This window comes from Marmota monax, unplaced genomic scaffold, assembly GCF_021218885.2.
Source record: "Marmota monax isolate L192 unplaced genomic scaffold, Marmota_monax_Labrador192_F-V1.1 WCK01_AAM20220418_F8-fsc00048, whole genome shotgun sequence".
Classification (NCBI taxonomy): domain Eukaryota; kingdom Metazoa; phylum Chordata; class Mammalia; order Rodentia; family Sciuridae; genus Marmota; species Marmota monax.
Window position 1 is genome coordinate 1,024,297 of NW_026694895.1, and position 20,651 is coordinate 1,044,947.

At 34.7% G+C, this 20,651-nt stretch overlaps 1 protein-coding gene across 2 annotated transcripts in view; it reads left to right on the forward strand.

Annotated features, from left to right (window-relative positions):
- The first annotated feature begins 3,463 nt into the window (after window positions 1-3,463).
- The window catches only part of Acvr1c (activin A receptor type 1C), a 72,593-nt gene continuing 55,405 nt past the window's right edge, over window positions 3,464-20,651 (forward strand). The window contains exon 1 of one of the 2 annotated variants that reach the window (XM_046426922.2): window positions 3,464-3,713. In XM_046426922.2, the coding sequence (XP_046282878.1) occupies window positions 3,641-3,713 (73 nt within the window). In that variant the 5' untranslated portion in view covers window positions 3,464-3,640. The remainder of the gene's footprint in view (window positions 3,714-20,651) is intronic. The other variant, XM_046426921.2, reaches the window with a different exon arrangement.

Genomic DNA, 20,651 nt, shown 5'->3' on the forward strand with positions numbered 1-20,651 from the left:
AAGAAAAGATTTATTTTGGCTCACATATTTACAGATTTCAGCCCTAGTTGGTTAGCCATGTTGCTTTGGGGCTATGGTGGCAATTCAGGATGGGAATTAGTGGCAGAGCAAAACAGCTTGCCTCATGGCTGGGAATTGAAAAGGGGGAAAAAGAAGAGGGTGGGTCTCCCTATGTCCTTCAAGGTCACATCCCCAATGACCTAAAGACCTTCTGCTAGGTCCCTGCCTCTTAAAGCTTCCAGCACCTTACAATACTGCCACCAGCAGTGGGGAATCAGGTATTTAATATCTGTACCATTTAGGGGACACTTATCCAAATTACAGCACACATTAAAAAGGATAAAAGAATGGGTAAAATTAATTTTAATAATATATAGTTGTGCACCACTTAATGATGGGATAAGTTTTGAGTAATGTATTTATTAGGCAATTTTATCTTTGGGCAAACATCATAGAGTGTACTTACACAAATCTAGCCAACTATACACCTAGGCTGCAAGGTATAGCCTACTGTTCCTAGGCTACAAACTTCTATAGCATGTTACTGCACTGAATCCTGTAGGCAAATGTAATACAATGGTAAGTATTTGTGTAGCTAAATATATCTAAACAAGAAAAGTTATAATAAACACACTGAAATAAACTAAAGTGATACAACTATATAGGGCACTTACCACAAATGGAACTTTAGGACTAGAAGTTGTTCTGGTGAGTTGTGAGTGAGTGGTGAGTGAATGCAAAGCCTGGTATATCACTGTGCACTGCTGTATATGTAGATTACATTCAATTTGTAAAAAAAAAATTCTTTCTTCAGTAATAAATTAACCTTGGCTTACTATAACCTTTTTCTGTATAAACTTTCTAATTTAAAATACTTTTGACTTGCTCATAATATCACTTAGCTTAAAACACAAACACATTTTATAGCTGTACAAAAATATTTTCTTTCTTTATATCTCTACTCCCTAAGTCTTTTTATCTAAAATTTTGTTGTACTATATATGAATACACACAGACTCTAAAGATAAACATAATAAACATATATTGAAATTCACTCTAACATAAAAATATAATACAGTTAATATATAAACCAGTAATAGTCATTTATCATTATAAAATATTATGCATTGTACATAATTCTATTATACTTTTATGTGACCGGCAGCGCAATAGGTTTGTTTATACCAGCATCACCACAAACATTCGAATAACGCAATGTATTATAGTTTTAGGAGAGCTATTGTGTCACAAGGCAATAGAAATTTTCAGCTCTATTACAATCTTAGGGAAACACTGTTGTATATGAGGTTTGTCATTGATTGAAATGTTGTTATGCAGTACACAACTGTATTTTATTTAATTCAATCTGTCCAAAATATTATGTCAACTTGTAAGCAATGTAAAAGTCATTAATAATGTATTTTACAGTCTTGTGGGTCTTTTTTTGCTAATTCTTTGAGATCTAGCATGTATTTTACTCTTACAGTACATGTCAATTTGGTCTGCTACATTTCAAGTGCTCAATATTCACATTGGTTAGTAGATACTGTATTGACAATGCACCATTTGACTAAGAGGAAAGCAATGCTTTTGTTCAGAATATTGAGTTATTCTGCATCAGATTTCTTGGTATAATAACTTTGCTTTCTTAGAAAAGAAGAGCTTTCCAACTCGCAGAGGACATTGCTTACTGCATTCAAGACAAAATAAATATGTGGGGAGTAAACACTTGACATTACTTAATGCCTATAGTTTAACAGTGCTTTCACATATACTACTTTTTTTAATCCAGTTGTAGTTCTGAGAAATAGGGAGGAATTAAGTACCATTTATTTTTATTTAAGGAAGCAGACCCAGAGAGTGTACTAAATTTTCCTCAAGCTCCAACTCTCATGATCCAACTGGCTATCACAATCTAGGGTATAGTTACCAAATAATGAGCAACCAAGCCAGTCAAAATATATGTCCCAGTATTTCTTGCTTCTTTTATATACGTATATTTTAAAGCATCTGCTTTGTGGGTGTTTGGAAGGTCCCTGGCTTATCCCACGTCTCCATTTTTTGTTTGTTTGTTTGTATCCAGAATTAAATGAGAATAAGTCTTTCTTATACCTAGGAATGTTTTGATTCACACAAGTTGTTGGTGGTAGATATTCTTGGGACTGTCACCCTCATGCCTCAAAGTTCAACAACCATCCTGTCTACAATATTGTGACAATGACAAAATGGCCCCTTGACAATAGGGCCATTTATATTTTTAGTTACTGGGGATTGAACCCACCGACGCTTTACCACTGAGTTACATACCCAGCCCCAGCCACCCTGACTTTTTTTAAAAATACAATAGGTATTTCATAGACATAAAGAACACTCACTATTTAATGCTGAGCTAAGTGAAGAAGCACGTCATCTCTTCCTCTAAAGCAATTAATTTATATGACTCAATCACTTTTCAAGGAACCCTCTAATAGCAGTAATAGCATCAGTGTTGTATTCTTGGTTTTTCGTGCCGTTCACATGAAAATAATTCCACTCACTTTTATATTCAAGCTGCATTGAGTATAGGCTAATTTCTCTCAATTGATAATGTTGCCCTTATGTTTTGAGTCACAATTTAGACGGGAAGCACCTCTATTCAACAATAAACCTCTAGGGGTTTAAGTAATATTTTAAGTAATGCTTGTAATATATTACTTTAAACACTTCTTCTCCCTGTTGGTGTGTATAATGTTTTCCCCAGATCTTCAATTGCTAAAATTATAGCTGCTGAGATACCTTTCTAGATCGGGTCCTAAAAATCTTTTACACATTGCAGATGATGACATCATCTGGTGTAGGTGGCCCAGTTTGGTCGCCATTCTTAGAGCAGAGGGTTTCTGAAAGACACCAGACAAAGTTGTAGGTCCCAAAGGCAGTCGGGAAATTGGTCATTTCCAGGGATGGACAGAGAGGGCGCACTTCCACTAACGCACAAACATCCAGGACTTGGTGGGACAAATCCGCAGGAACACCAGAGGGTATTCTCAAGGCGCAGACTAGTTACATTCTAGTTAAGCTGGACAAATAAACGAGTGTCAAAAGACCTGGAAGAGTGGATCTTCTAAGGAGACCATAGCGCAGATCACCAGAAAGCAACTCCTGCTTAATTTTAAGTTTCCCTAAAGTCTCGACGGGATTTTCCCTCCTGTCCCTACTCCACTCACCGAGTAGCCTTGGGGGCTCAGTGCCACTCTCCCACCACCTCCTCTTTCTTCACCTTGACTCTGGGCGATCTCACTGCCCCGCCATCGGGCCGCCTTGGCCCGCCTGTCCCTCAGCACCTGGCCGGGTGCCTGCCAGAGGACGTAGGGGGTGGAGGCGCGGCAGGGGCGGGCTCTGTCGCACCCCCCCTCCGCCCCCTCCCAGCCGGCTGCTGGGGCCAGTGGTAGGAGCGCCGCGCACCGCCAGCCGCAGGGGGCGTGGGATGGGGGTGGCAGAGGAGGGGGGCGCCCGCACTGACTAGAGTCAACAGCACACTTCAAAAGGGTGTCGGGGCTGCGTTCCCCTCCCGCGCCCCGGGAACTTCAAAGAGGCCCGCGCTGTCCCAGCTGCCTTGCTCAACTCTGGGGCCCCGCAGCCCCAGCGCGGCCGCCGAGTGGCCATGACCCCGGCGCTCCGCTCAGCGCTCCTCCAGGCTCTCCTGCTGTTTGCAGTGGCCGCCGAACTCTCGGCAGGTACAGTGGGTGTTTTTCCACCTGCGCTCTTGAGGGTGGGAGTTGGGGGCGGTGAGCACACGGGCGAGAAAAAGAGGGTGCTCGGAGTAAACTGACCGTCCGCGGGGCGGAGGTGGAAGCGCCAGTCTGGTTGAGGGGGCGCGGGATGGGGCACAGCGTGGGCACCTGACGTCTGGCAGCCGTAGGAGTAGACAGGTGTGTTGAATATAAAGCCACTAGGAGGACGGGAAAAAAGTCCCGGACGTGGGGTAGGGGTGAGGTGGGTGACTAATTTGGGGGCAGTTTGTAGCAGAATCAGTACAAGAGCGTTTGTAGGTGGGTGCTGAGCTGGGAGCTGGTAGCACTATGAATTTACCCTGCAAGGACGTGGAAGGCTGCAAGTGCCCTTGGGAGACTCTATGCTGAGCCCCTGAGGGCTGTGCAAGGATGGTGGCATTATGGTGGTAGGGTCTGGCAATTTGGTTTGAAATTTAGGAGGCGAAGGATATCCCAGAAGCCGTTGGTGCCAAGCTAGGGAGGCAGGAGTAGGAGCTTAAATCTGCGGGGTTTGCAACGCACATTGCTTTCGAGGTACGATCTTTACTCAGAGTTTCTGGGGAAAAAAATTCTGGCAAGCGCCCCAGCGTTTATAACAGGTCTGTGCCTTGATAGGCTAAATAGAGCCCTCGACCCAAGCTAGAATCCAAACGTTTCTTTACAATATTTACAAGAAACTGGGGCAAATGCATCTTTGGTAAAATCATAGTCGGCTGTAACTAAAAACCTTTTAGCTTTGAAACTGTTTTTATTGCATTGTCCTGGATTACACAGACCAGGAACAGATTCCTTGCTAACTCATTCTTTAAACATTTCAATCAGACATTGAATACATTTGCACATAAAAACCTGGTGTTTTTCCATAGAGTGTACTTTGTCCGAAGCTGATTTTGATGCATTTTTGTTTTCCCAGATGACAATCTGTTTGACATTAATAGCTATACTTAGGGTGGGTAGTTTTCCTCTCGGTGCCATGTGCAGGAGAATATTTTGAGTAGTATGATTGCTGTCATGTATATATTTCAGTGTTTCAAATGACCTGAGAGAATCAGTAAATACAAGTAAATCATGAAATATTCAAGTAAAAATAGATAATTGGAAATTATTAATTGATAAAATCTGAGGGTTAAAGCATTTGATTTGTATTTTTGGAAAGCAGAGTTACCAGGAGACTGACGGGAAGATGATGGGATAAAGTGACACATGTGCATTTGGAGTTAGTCAATTCATCAGTGGGAAGAAAACCAACCATGGGAAGTCTTTATAAGAAATGGGTGAAAATACTACTAAATTGGGATACTGAAAGTGTTCTTGACAATTTCATAGAATTTATCCCCCCTACCACAATAAACACACCACAACACACACACACACACACACAAACACATTCACACACCTAAAGATAGTCTTTCAGATATGACAGCTTTGACTGGGCATCTATGAAACTTCTTCTACAGGCTGACTATACAACTTTTATTTGTGGGAACTAATAACTAGGTTTCAGACATGCTGAAAAAACAATCAATTTTTTAAAAATCTAGGCTTGAAAGGAATATTTCACCATATGACAGAATCTTTTAAAAGTTTTAGAGACCTGGGCATACCAACAGAATAAAACATGCCCCGTTATGTTCTTGACAAGGCATGGAAAGTTATGGAAACTTTTGACTTTGAAATGAACAAAAATTTTTAAAAATTAGGTCATTCATTCAAATTTGATTGTTCCCTCAAAATATGAAATCTAAGAAAAATGCATGATATGGAGCTAATGTGTCAATATACTAGAGAGGTAATTATAAAATTGAAATTTACAATGAACTTTTTTGTCAAATGCAATTATTAAATTTCTTTAAGAAATTCCTAATCCTTTTGTGTTCCACATAAATGATATATATTGCTACCTCTGTCATTTATTCTAAATTTTAGTACAAATCTTTGGTTATTGGGTAAAGGAATTCAAGGTAGTTTTTACTCTTCATCTTTTCAATTCGTTTTCTCACATGGGTACCTACCTTATTTTTGACCTGGCCACTTTTGTAAGTTACATTATTAACATGCTAGATGTTTATGAATATGAACTCACCCTTGTTAGAATGTTGTATGAGGTGTTACTCTTGACATGCTGACGTAGGTAGCAAAGCTTCATGACACAAAGTGCTGGCTTTCAATTTGGCTCTGCTGAACACCAGCCCATAAATATCTGAAAATACTACAAACCTCTTTATGCATTAAACATGCATTAAAGTAGAGAATAGACCATTGTTCTTCATTGAGAATCTCAGAGGGTAACAGCTGGTGGAAACTACGAAAAACTACTTACTGGTCTGGAATTGATTTTTGAAAATTAGTTTGTTCTGATTATCTAAACTTTATATTTCTTAATATAAATGTTTGATAAGACAGACCTGACATAGCCTCAGATTAACCATTTTTTTTATATTAAACAAAGAACTGGCAATAAATGTTCAGGAGATCTGTACCTTGAAGTGTTGATTTGGATATGATGCCAGTATATACTGTGTACATTCTCTTCTACTTTCATAAAACTCCTTTGTCATCTGGTTGGCAAAGATGTATTGAGAGTCCAGAAAGCTATATGCTCTTACTCTAAAATTGTAACAACAGTTCTCATGAAAAGTTTTCAGTGGTGCTTTTGGAAGTGAAAGTGAAACACTAGGGCTGAATTTATAAATGAAAAGATGTTGCCACCTTTGCCCTTTTTTAAGTACAGTCATTTCTTGGTCCATGGGCACAAATGTGGCAAGAACTCCCTGATTCCAAGGACAAGACATCTCAGGCCCAGAAAAAAAAAACTGTGCAAATACCCTTGGGGATTTATTTCTTCATTGACTGTACTGCCTAAACCCATTATTTAGCCTTAAACTTAAAGCATCTGAATTGCAAAACTCATACAGGGTTTGAAATGGAAGAGAAAATGGAGGTAAGGATGATATTGAATTTTTGATCCAAGTAATGGATGAAAGGAAACTTAACTGGGGTGGGGCAGACTGCAGGAAAAGCTGGTCTGGGGGGAGGAAGGGCATGGTGGCAGATAGCAGCTCAGTTGGGAATCTGTTGAGTTTAAAATGCCCAGTAGACACAGAGGTGTTCAGTGAGCAATTAATTTTGTGAGTCTGGAATTCAGGGGGTATGTGTGGGTTGAAGGTAAAAAGTTGTGAGCCGAGGGCATTTACAAGTAATTTTTGAAGACACATTGAATAGACTCTCAGATTTAGTAAATAAAGCATAGAACACCCAGTTAAAATGCATTTTAGATAAACATTGAATTTTTTAAGTATAAGTGTGTAAAAAATGTGACATGTGACATACCTATATTGAAAATTCACTGCTGTTTCATGTGACATATCTATATTAAAAATTAATTGTTATTTAATTCCAACTTAACTGGATACTCAGTACTTTTATCTGGAAACCCAACATAGAAGAGTTATTGTGGTAAGATGAGATGTTCCTTGTACACATATTCCTGGATCATTTATAAAAAAGAGAAGTGCAGACCTATTTTCTTTGTCTTGTCTCTTAGAACTTCTGTTCTAACTCTGCTACCGTCCCCATGTGTGTCTCAGGATGGGTCACTCTCAATTCTTTGAACACGATGTGCTACAACTTCTGTATGAACTGGAGAGAGTACCTACACTTTCCCAACCTAACATGAGTATCTTAACATGAAAGTATATCTGAAAGAAATAACTTTCTAGACTCCCGGAAGTGATGGTAACATGAAAACTGTCAGTTCTCCCCAAATTTACCATCTTTTGAAAACTATTGTTTACAGATGCATTTTTTAGAGTGGTTTTCTTTTTGAATAAACTTTTATGTTTCTCTTTTAGAGGAAATGCTTCCAGGTAGTAGATACTGAACTTTTTTTTTTCCTTGCCAGTATTTACATTTCTTATTGTAACTCAGAGGTTAAGAGAAGAGGAAACTGGACAGAGTAGGAGTTAGACTGTTGAGCCCTAAAGGCAGAACCTGTTAATCTGAGACCATTTGTGGTTTTGGAGTAGGTTTTTAAGAGTATTACAATCCTATGGCAAAGAGTCCAGGATGCATGAATATCAGTCAGAGGCTGTGTTCTTGCAAATTCTTGACCAGCATTTCAGCTACCAGCTGATTAGTATGGTCTTCATTTTGAGATCTATAGTGAAGAGTGTCCTACAGGTAGACACCTGTTGGTATGCATCCTTAAGTATCTCTTGCAGATATGTTCACATGTATATAAAGAGTTCATTTTAATGAATAATAAAATGAAAGAATTAATAGTAATTGAAAAAAAGCAAAAATAGAAGCACATAGATTGTACAATGTATCATACTTTATCACTTGCATCTCTGAAGTTTCTTCTGGAGTTTTCATTGCTTTGACCTTCTAGATGTTAAAATTTCTAGTCAATGGTCAAATTTTCAAGGTTTATCCTTATACTATTTAAGAAATTGGGCAAGGTGCTATGGTGCATGCTTACAATCCCAGCGACTAGAGAGGCTAAAGCAAGAAGTTCACAAATTCGAGGTCAGCCTCAGGAATTTAGTCCTTGACTTACCAAAAAAAAAAAAAAAAAAAAAGTGGCAGGGGGATGTAGACACAGATCAGTGGTAGAGAGCCCCTGGATTTAATCCCCAGTACAAGAAGGAAAGAAGGAAAAGAAAAATATGTTCAGAAACTGTAGTATGTTCTTAACTTATACAGAAATGACACTTTTATTAGAGGGACCTAGTAATATCTAATAGTGTTTTGACTTTAGGTGCCTCCCCCACTCAGAAGGAGATATCTAGAAAAATAGAATGAAGTGAGGAAAAGTTATATTCTCTTGTTACCTGGTCCTTTGGCTCACAGCTGCATGGTAGAATTCCAATACATTTCCTTTTCTTAATACTTAACAACGGAATAGCTTAAGGGCAACGAAGCAGGGACTATGAAAAGCCAGAATTCTGGATCCTGACACTGTGATTCCATCCTGAAAGGCTATCCAGTGCCTGTCAAGATGAAGCCAGAGAGGCTGTGGAGCAGGGAATCTCTACTTCCAACACTTTGCATTAGTCCTGTTCTCATAGAAACTGTGGCAGGATTTTAGGCAATAATATCAGGGGTGGCTACCAGGTGAGAAAAGGCAGAGAGAGTGGAGAAGGATGGCTGGGTTTCTTCTATAAGGAAACAGGTCTTACCTTTCCCACACCTTGCTGTGGAAAAGAGGTAGGATACCCCATGACCCTGCACCCTGTGCCATTCTTGTGGTTTGAACGTTAGATCCCAAAAGCATGTAGGCCACTTGGTCCCCTGAAATCTGAACAATACAAATCACTACTCCTCTCACTCAGAGATCCAGAATAAAGAAGAGAGAGGAGGAGGTGAGTAGGAGTATGAAACAGAGAAGGAAGACTTTATTTCTAAAGAGGCCAGACACCTTGCTACTTCCCTTGCACATCTTGAATTCACTAGCTCTGATTGGCCAGCCAGGCTAACAAGGCTCTGTCTTGTCCTGATACTTCACTTTTTCTCTTCTAGAGTAACTTCCTTTTTCTGTTGTTCTCTTCTGTGTCTTAGGAGTAGGCATGTTTCTTTGGAGCTGTTTTAAATTAAACCCCTCAAGAATTCATGGGTGAATCATTCAGTATGACTCAAGAGCTTGCTTATTATTTTTTTTGAACAATTTAAATTTGCAATGACTTAAACATCCCAAATTAGATCAATCTACTTTTTCATTAAACTTTTCACATCAAGAAAATCATTAGGATGCTCAAATTTCGAAAGTGAAACACATTCCTTCCCCAATCTGTTTTGTCATCTTTACCTCATGGTAAGGTATAAGGACAGTGATAAATGTCACATTTCTGTATGTTGATTAAGTGCCTTATAATTTCTTTGTGCAACTTCAAGATTGATTGAAATAAAGACTCTGTGATAAAACTAGAATTAGAAAAAAAATCCACTTCATCCAGACTTGGACAATAATTTTAATGCAAATGTTTAGTTTCATAAATGCATGCTTATCCAAGAGATGTCAACTAAGAGAGTGGTAATCCAGATTAACACAGTTTTTTAAAAAAGCAGATTGTTTTAAAACAGAGCCAGAATATATTAAAGAGTATTAACTCATCACATCTCACAATTTTATCTGATGACATTTTCCTGGCCTGCTCCCCTAGAAGTGTATTTTTTTTCTTTTCTACCATTCCCATTATCACTCTCCAAGAGTAAAAATTCTACTCTGTGAACATTTGCCTGCTCTGATAGTCATGGTGAGATGGTATTCTCACTTGAATTCCACTTACAATCCAGTATTTCTAGGAAATAGACAATGCACTGAGCTTGAAAGACTGAAGAAAGAATAATTATATAATTAACAGAGGATTCCTTATAGGATAATAAATATGTAAGTGTATGAAACTCTCTTTTTAAAAGTTGTCCTTTTCTCCAGTTTCTCTAGCTATATTAAGAGGTATTGTTTTTTGCAGAGTGAAAAAAATTGACTACGTTAAAAACAATCCCTTTAAACGGATTGAGAGTTTGGCTAAATCATAAAGATTCTCCTATACAATTGCTTTTGCCCAGCTCTGCTTTGGATATTGCCATTACTCTAGAGTTTTTCATATTATCTCATTATAATATTTTTAATACTTATAGGATTTGTAGTGATGTCCCTTGTTATGTTTTTCACACTGGGAATTTGAATTTTCTCTTTTTACCTTATCAGTCTAACTGGAAGTTTATCAATTTTATTGATTCAAATAAATACTATTTTCTTATTGTCTGATTTTATTTTATTTTGTTTCTCTACTTACTTTGGGTTAAATTTATTCATTTTTATTTTAGCTTCTTTTGGTGGTATCTTAGATTAGTGTTGGTTGTTTTCCAAAAGGGTTTGTTAGGATATGTTTCAAACTCGAGGACCATGTAGTTAATGTGGCAACTACTTAATTCAGCTTTGCAGTGCAGAAGCAATCATAGACAATATATCTGCACATAGGTATTGCTGGATTTCAGTAAAACTATTCATAAATGGGCCAGCCTATGGGCAACAGTTTGCTGAGCTTTTCTGAAACCTTTCATTTAAGATCTTTATTCTTTTCTAATTATAAGCATTTCAAGCTCTAAATTTTCCCTCTAGGCAACTGTCTCTGTTCCTCCCTACATTGTGATCTGTTCTGTTTTCATTTTCATTGAGAATATTTTCTTATTCTCTTTTTAACTTTCTGGTGTCTGTGTAATATTTAGGTGTCTGTGGTTTAACTTTCAAATATTTTAGCAATTTCCAGCATTTTATGATTATATTCTTGTTTAAATTCAATGATGGTGAAATAAGATAACCTGTGTGATATATGTTCTTCGAATTCATTCATACTTCCTTTGTAGCTCAGTTTGTGTCTGAACTACTGAATATACTTGAAAATAATGTGTATCCTGCTTTTGATGAATGCAATGTTTGATAAGTCAAGTTGTTTGACAATTTTATTCACACTACTATATCTTTACTGGTTTTCTGTTACCTGGTTTTTGCCAATTATTGAAGGATTATTGTTGACATCTTCAACTTACTTCAGCACTTGTCTATTTACCTTTTCCAATTTTTGTTTTATGTATTTGAGATTTTTTTATATTGGGTACATAGTTACGTAGGTTTGTTATGTTGCCTTGATGAATATTTGTCATTAGGAAATATGCTTTATCCCTGGCAGTGAGCATTATTATGGCATGTCTCTCTTCATCACTGGTGATAATGCTCTTTGCCTTGAAGTCTACTCTGTCAATATAGTCATCAGAGCTTTCCTATGGTGAGTATTTTCATATCTATTTTTAAAATTTTTAAGTTACTCTAGATTTCCGAATGTCTGCATTTTATAGATTTTCCTTCCTCTTATTCCTTACTTATTTATAAAGACATAAATTGTTTTTTAGTAGAGAGCATATGGCTGAGTTATGCTTTCTCATTGAATCTTACATTCTTGCTTTTTCACTGTAGTGTTTAAAACATACACATTTAATGTATTTATCAATACATTAATTTTATTTGTTATTTTTATCTCTTTTCACTTTCTCCTCTTATCTTCATTTGGTTTAATTGACTAGTTATTAGTCTTACATTTTTTTTAATTGGGTTATAAGCTACACCTCTTTTAATTTTAGTTGATTGTTCCAAAATTTATAATATCCATATTTAAATTGGTATAATTTTTTTTGGAATTATCAGGAAGCAGGTTTATTGTAAATTGTCATAGTTTATTTAAAACCCTTACCATCATACCTACAGTTCCTCTTTCTTATCCTTTGTACAATGAATCTTATCCATTGTATTTTTAAAATATTTTGTAAACATCAAAATACATTATTATTATTTTGACTTTAAATACTTGATTATATTTAAACAAATTTTAAAACATGTATGAAATCGTTTTTATTTACCCACCTATTTGTCATTTCCAGTGCTCTTGTTAACTTAGTACAGATTCCAGTTTCCATCCAGTTCATTTTTTCTTTGATTATTGTACTTCAGTTCTGATGGTAAAGAATTCAAATTTATTTTTGTTTTTGAAAGTTTTTTTTCACTTTTAATGTCCCCTCAGATTTATCATAAAACTTTTCAAATATACATCAAAATTGAAAGAATCTTACAATTACCACCTAACTACCAACTAGATTATACCAGTGTCATTTTATTATATTTGCCTTATTACATGTATCTTCATTTTTCCTCCTCTATAGACATTAATACACATTATTATTGATGCACTTTTAAATAAATTACAGATAGCAATATACTTCCTTCTATGTACTTCAACATACATATTTTTCTGCAGAGTTCAATATTTGCTAACATTTTTTCATTCAGTCAAATATTTATATGACATTCACAAGTTCTGTATGTTTATTTATGGAGTTTTAAGAAATGCATTCACCTAATATTTTTCAAGATATTAAAGATTAATGTCACCACAATGAGTTTCCTCAATCCCTCCCCAGTTGTTCCTCAATGCCATACTCCCAAAGGCATGAACTGTTTTTAGTTTTTCCATAGATTAGCTTTGGCTGTTTAAGTGTATTGTTTTGTAAATACCAATTTAGGTCAAATTTGTTGATAATGCTCCTCAGATTGTGTATATTTTTACTAAGTATGTTTTTTTTAATCTCCAACAATGCCTTTTGGTTTGTCTGTTTTTTTAATTGTTATTTTTTTATTTCTAGTATTTTAAAGCTATTTGATTACTAGAATAAAATAGTTTTAAAATACAAGAAATGCAAAACATTTACAATTGTCATGTCTTCTTCAGACAATGACTATATAATTATTATAAGATGCAATTCTTTGTCTTAGTAAAATTCTTTATCTTAAAGTCTACTTTAATGTTAATATAACCATACTAACTCTCTTACGTTTAGTATTTGTATAAATATTTTCCCCACACTTTTATTTATAACCTATCTATGTTGTTATATTGGAACTACATCCTTCACAAATGGCATATATAAATGTTTCCTGATCATTGTGCTTTAATAATATGAAAAAGTCTGCTTTTAATTAGCCCATTCACATTTAGTGTAATAATTGGTATACTTTTTAGCCTACCATCTTGTTATTTGTCTCTCTTCTTTATTGTTCCTCTGTTTGTTTTTTAACTTTTTATTTTATTTTATTTTTGGCTAGTCTTTTTAGTGTTCCATTTTCTTTTCTTTCTTTATTTCTCAATTCTACCTTTTACCTGTTTTTAAAGGTTACTCTTAGCCTAATGTATTGTCCATTTTGAGCCAATACTGTACTATTTTGTACTTTTCCCTTTACACCTAACACTTCAATCTTCCTACTTCACACATCCCTCTTTACTTTGACATATCCCAATTTAAGTGTGAAGACCTTATGATAGTATAATTCGGTCTATAAAGAATATATTTACATCAACCAAAAATTATGAGACACACAAATAACCAAGGAAAGAACCCCTATTTTAAGACACCAGTCCGTAAACCTGATGTAATATGATGCAGATATTACAAAAATAATATAGAAATTTAAAATGATTACAATTAAAGTCTACAGTGGGAAAATATGCATGAAGCTATGTGACATCTCAGCAGAAAGATAGAAATGTGAGAAAGTATAAAATGGAAAAACGAGATATGAAAATAGGAGAAAAGGAATACATTTGATGTACTCATTAGTAGACTCAACACAGCCAAAGAAAGAGTCATGAATTTGAAGATGAGCCAATGGAAATTGCCTTATAATCATAAAATTATACTATTTTAAACTGATTTTACTCTCATTTTACTAAGGTGAGAGTTATCAGGAGATAAAGAGGGAAAGTCAAAAGAAGTAAAACAGAACATTCAAGACATGGGGGAGAGCATGAAGTAGCAAAATATGTGTGTGAATGGAATCCCATATGAGAAAGAAAGAGAATAGGATGGAGGGAATATTTGGAGAAATGTTGGGTAATAATTTTTCAAATGTAATGAAATGTAATCACAGAAGCTTAAAGAACCAATCAGAATAAACACCTATCCTCCTGAACTTTATAAGATATGTGATATTCAAGTTGAGGAGATTTAACAATTAAGAGAAAATCTTGAGGGCATCCTGAATAAAATAGAGCTATTACATGTGGATGAATCATTTTAATATCTATATGTACTCTAATCAGAAACAATGCAAAACAGACAACAATGAAATGACATCTCTAAAATACAGCAATTAAAAATCTACCCAACACAATATTTCATACAACATGAAGTTTTCTTTTTAAATGAAGGAAAAATAAAAATAACAGATAAATAAAAACATAATTTTTTATTCAGAGATCTGTGCTGTAAGAATTTTTTAAAAAACTTAAAGATAAAATAAATACAATAACACATAGAATCTTGGATGCAGAAGAGAAATAACCTACAGAAATAACCATCTCTGGAAATGGCTAACATGAAGATAAATATAAAATACATCTTTTTACTTCATTTTAATCATCCCAAAAATTCATTGACTCTCTAAGCAAAAATAAAAAGCAGCAAATCTTTGTGAATTTGTAACATATCCATAGGTAAAATGTGTGACAGTCTTAGTACAGTGATGGGAAGGAAGTATTGGTGATATATAAATTTAATTCCTTATATTACATGAGGAATATTATAATGTTTTTGAAGATACGCTGAGTATGCTGTGAATAAAGATCATATACAAAGGGGAAATCTAAAAAATGAAAGTGAAAGAGGTGACATCACTACATACTATATAGACAGAAAAAGTAAAAACAAAGGAACATTGAAAACATTATATCCAATTCAAAAATTAAATTAGAATGGACTAATTCCTTGAAAGACACAAATTACTTAAGACCACCCCAGAAATTATAAATTATGAATGGCCCTGAACATACATTAAAGACATTCATTTCATGGCTCAATGCTTCTAACATCTAAGAAAGACTCCAGTCTCAGTGGACTTTCCTGTTGAAATCTATCAAAAAGTTTGGGAAGGCAATGTCCATCCTATATAACTCTTCCAGGACAGGGAAGGAAAGAGAACACTTTTTTTTGTTTGTTTGTTTTTTCCTCACATTTTAAGATCAGCATTACCCTAAATCCAAAATTAGGAAAAGACATCATGATAAAAGAAAACTACAGACCAATATTATCAGATTGAGCCACAATTTAATAACAAGAGAATAGGATATGATCAAATGGAATTAACTGTGACAGTGCAAGGCTGGTTCAATATTCAAAAATCCAATTTTACAATTCATCGTTTAAACATACTAAAGAATAAAAACTAAATGACATTACCAATAAATATGCAAACTAAATGACAACACTCAAGTACAGTACACAATTGAAAGAACTTAAAATCTGAATTAGCGGGATCATTTACTCTATTCACAGAACCAAAGTCTCCATGTTGTCATTACATTAATTATCCCGATGTGCTGTAGACATAAGGAAACCCAGTAAAAGCTTCTATCAAAATCCTAGCACAAGTTTTTGTAAATCCACTATGCTGATTAAAAAATATTATATCAAAATGCAAAGGAACTAGAATAAACAAATACATTTTGAAAAAGAAAAAAGAATAGCAAAGTTAGAATGCTCACAGTACCTATTTCAAGAATGATTAACCTGTATTGTGACATTGGATAAGGAGAGCAATAGAATAAAGAAACCAGAAATAGACCTATGTATGTACATCTGTTGATTTTAAACAAAGGTAAAAAGGCAATTTAATAGAAAAAGGACATTTCTTTTCAATAAATGATGGTGGAATAATTGGACATCAGTAAACAAACAAAACTCTCCAAACATACCTTACATCCTTGAAGGTATTAACTCAGAGATAAAATCTCAAACTATGAAAAATAATTCTAAAAGAAAACACAGAAGATAATCTTTTGATTTTAGGTTAGATTTTGCTTCTTAGATGAAAAGTTCCAAACAAAAAAGAAAAATACTGATAAATTAGACATCATTACAATTAAAATTTTTGTGCTCTATATGTATAATAAGAATTGTAATGCATTCTGCTGTCATATATAAATAAAAAATTAACTAAAAATGTTTTTTGTTCCTTGAATGAGGCTGTTAAGAGAATAAAAGACAAGCCACAGGCTGAAACATAATATTTGCAAAACCCTTATCTGATAAAGCATTTGTATTCAAAATATGCAAAGAATTATTGGCACTCAATAATAAAGAAAGAACAACCCAATAAGAAGTTTTCAGATGATGTGAATAGATGGAATTTTCATACATGGCCCATGCAAATGCCAAATGGTACAACCACTTGGAAAACTGGCAATTTTATATAAATTTAATCATACACTTTCTACACCACATAGTAATCCCACTTGTAGATATTTGGCAAAGAGAAATGAAATCTGTTTCAAATAAGGACCTCTATATTAATGTTTATTAAGTTTATTTCTAATCCATAAAAACGGGGGAAAAAAGAACCAATGTCTTTTAACTAGTGAATGAATAAGCACACTCATTCATTCAAAAAACTACAGAGGTAGGCAAAGACATGAATGAATCTCAGATGACTTCAGACAAATGAAAGAAGCCAGACTCAAAAGGCTACATTCATTTGACACTCTGCAGAAGGCAAAAGTATAGGAACAAAAACATAGCTTGCCAGGAGCTGGTGGGGAGAGGAGTTGTCTAAGAAGGAGTGAGAGGAAATCTGAGAGGGAGGGATGATTGAACTGCAATTGTCAACCTCACAAAAGCTCACACTAAAAGGGATGAATGTTCCAAGTATAAATTACATCTCAATAAATCAGATTCTCTGCCCCAAATTGAAGGGTGTGTGTATAAAATGTTGTATAAAATAAGGAAGTTTCAAATGGTTAATCAAGAACCATAGTGTATTTTAAAATTTTTTTTAGTTGTGGATGGACACAATACCTTTGTTTTGTTTATTTATTTATTTTTATGTGGTGCTGAGGATCCAGCCCAGTGCCTAACTCGTGCGAGGCAAGCGCTCTACGGCTGAGCCACAACCCTAGCCCCACCATAGTGTATTTTTAATGTCCTAAAAATAATAACAAAAATATTTTAAAGTGGGAGAACTTACTGGGGATATATGGGTCACTAGATGGTTGCTTTTCATTTGAATATTCCCTATACTACTTGTTTGCCATGTACATTTATAATATTGATTTAAAAAGTAAAATATATTGAACATTTAAAATAATTGATTTACTTTTGTTATATAACTTCTTTGTAAGTAAGGAGTTTATCTACATATCAAAATGCTTTTTTTGTGTGTTTCATCTTTATTCTGTAAAATGGCATGAAGTAGATATATACAAAATCAAATTAGGATACGTTAGGTTTTGTTTAATTCATTAGCATGGAATAGTGAGTTCTTCAACTACAAAGGGAATTGCAACTTGGGGACATTTTCTGTACATAGATAAAGCTCATTGTAAATGCAAAATTGTTCACCTGCCCTTTTAAAGGTGAAAGCATTTGGTTCAACTTGAAAGGTCATTTATCACCTACAAGGGAACACTTATGAGCTACTTGGGTTCCTTTTCTCAGTTTACTATAGCATTAAACTTGCTTATGGACAATTTTGCTTGCATCTGCAGTCTCTGCATAGGCTCATTAATGTGTTAACCAACCTCATTTTGCTGAGTCAAATTAGAGGTACACCTTATTCAGTGTCATGCCATGCACACAGTGGGCAGTCAGCATTTTCTTGATCATATTCTCCATTCAGCGAAAGTCATGAAGTCTATTCTAACCCTTGCTCAAGACAATTAAAAGATGAGAGGAAAAGTTATGGGGAGATCATCAGGCTAAGTTAGGTTTTGATTTATGTCCATTTATGTCCCAGAGATCAGTAGTTAAGTTTTAGCATAGCATGGAAGTCCTTTTGCAATGATCATCTGTTTGAGTTGTGGGGGACAGCCCTGCTTTTCGACATGCTAGCCTATTTTCAGACCACAAAATCCAGTTTGGGGACTACAAAACAGTTGCAGTCACTATGGTGTGGTATGAAACAGGGCCTGTGTGTGTTCATCTAGAGGATACTGTCAGTATTATTAAAGGATTTTGCAGAACACTGACCAAAGGTGTTCCCATGGTATTTTCAACCACTGCCTGTGAACTAAATACTTTGACAGAGCAACAAATTACTATAACAAAACAATGTCCACTCCTGATTAGAAGATTAGTATGTGTTTATTGTAGGAAATTAGGGAGGAATGTTGAAAAAATGTAGAAATCATCTTTAGTCCCATACCTCAGAGATAACTACAGTTCATATTTTGATGCATTTCCTTCTAGTCTTTATTTCAATACATGTATGTAAATTGAGATTATATCCTACATGTTTATGATTCTACTTTTCATTTAATTTTGTAGTAAGTTCCATTCTAATTACATACTACTAAAAAATAGGATGTTATACAGTCATACATATTGTCAGATTTATTTACATGTTTTGATTTGGGAATATTTAGCATATTTTCATTTTTTACTTTTGTGAATAATAACTCTGCAACAGGAGTTTTAATGAACGTTTGTGATTATTGCACCTAGAGGAAGTAGAAATACAACCACAAAGATAATAAATATTTGTAGGATTCTTGAGACAAATATTTCAGTTTGTTTCTAAAAGTTTGATACCAGTTGATACTCAACTGTGTATAAAAATGAAATTTCATTTAATTTTCCAGAGTCCCTCCCCCTCTTCCTCCACATTTCTGAGTGTTATAATTCATAAAATTGTTGCCACTTTGGCAAATGAAAATTATGTTTTTGTATTTATTTTGTTTTGAATATTAATGCAATTAAACATTTTAATATTTATTGGTATTTTTTCCTCTGTTGACCCACTTCATTTATTTTAATTGAAATATTTGTCAGACCCAAAAAATGACCAAGTGAAAATGGAAAAACATGAGTATTGTAAGCGATGTGAGACTTCCAAATACTTTGATTGTACTCAAATACCAATTTTTTTAAAAAAAACAGATCTATCTTGAACTGCTCATTTTATCACCTTAGTGTGGCAGTATGGAACCACCAAGCAAATGTTAATCAAAACCAGAAACAGTTGTTAGAAACAACTGTTTAGGAGTGTGGTTTGTGCCTCAAATGTAGTGCTGTAGATAGTTCCTAACTTTCAATACTGGGAACTAAATTTTTAGTGTTTTTTTTTTTTTAAACATCTATGGTATGTCAAATGTGCTATCTAAAATCTCTTTTAAACTTCGTAATAGCCATGTGAGATATCAGTTATTACCCCCCCCCCTTTATTATGGGATAGTCAGATTACAGAAATGTCAGACCTTCCCAGGCCACATGACTGGTCAAGGTGTGGCTCAGGAATTCAGGTATGAATAAAGCACCTTCTAAAGTCCAGGATCTTTTCACTGTACCTTGCTGAATTCTACAATGGTAAACTCAAATGAACTGAGCTACAGAGATAGAGGTTTTGTTTGTTTATTCAAGTTTTGTTTTGTTTTATACTCGCTTATCACAGAGAAGCAGTGGAACTCGGAACAAACTACTTTCCTCTTGTTCTGGCTAAGAGATTTCTCAGATCTTCTCTAATTTCTTTCTAATATTTCTTCATTTGCATGTCTTGACATATATTTGTGTAGCTGCAAATAAAAGGCAGTTATTCTGTTTGATATTACTTTGATAGACAAAGGAACTAGGAGAAGCCATGTGACTATCTCCTAAAGTAGCTATGATAATCCCTAGAAGTCTGAGAATTACATTTTTCAAAAATGTATTTTTTATAATTATATATTTAAAAAATTCATCTCCTTCTCATCAGCTCCCACTCCCACGCATCTTCTTTGATGAAAGGGGCAGGTGGTGCTGCCCTTTTTCCCTTGTACATTATGAATTCTTAATATTATCCAGGTTAAATCTTTGAGCCATGGGGTCAGTGCTAGAAAGAGGCACAGTTAAGATAAATCTTAAAAACAAACCACTTGGCCTCTTGCCCTCTTTTTCCCCTTTCAACTCCTCACTTGCCACACTATTTTTAGCTAGATCAACTTCTTACTTTGGATAGTTCCCTTTTATTTCTAGATAGAGAATCATCTATTCTTTAACATATCTGATCATATAAATGTGTAACCGTGGATTGTGATAAAAATTTTTGACAAGTGAACCCCTGAGAACTCTTGAGAACTTTAACATTTGAATTTTCTTTGCTACTTTTATTCTAAATTTGTCTTTTTCTGTGTATTCTTTTATCTGTGTTCTAACTATGTATTATTTGTTATGTATTTTCTTCTTTACTACTATTTTTAATTGCTTCCTTTAAACAAGTCAGAGATTTTTTAGCCTTTGAAACCTTAATGTTTTTATCATTAACCTTTCATATTTTATACCATCTTTCCCACATAGATTAAGTATGCCACATTCTTCGAGTTCCTATTT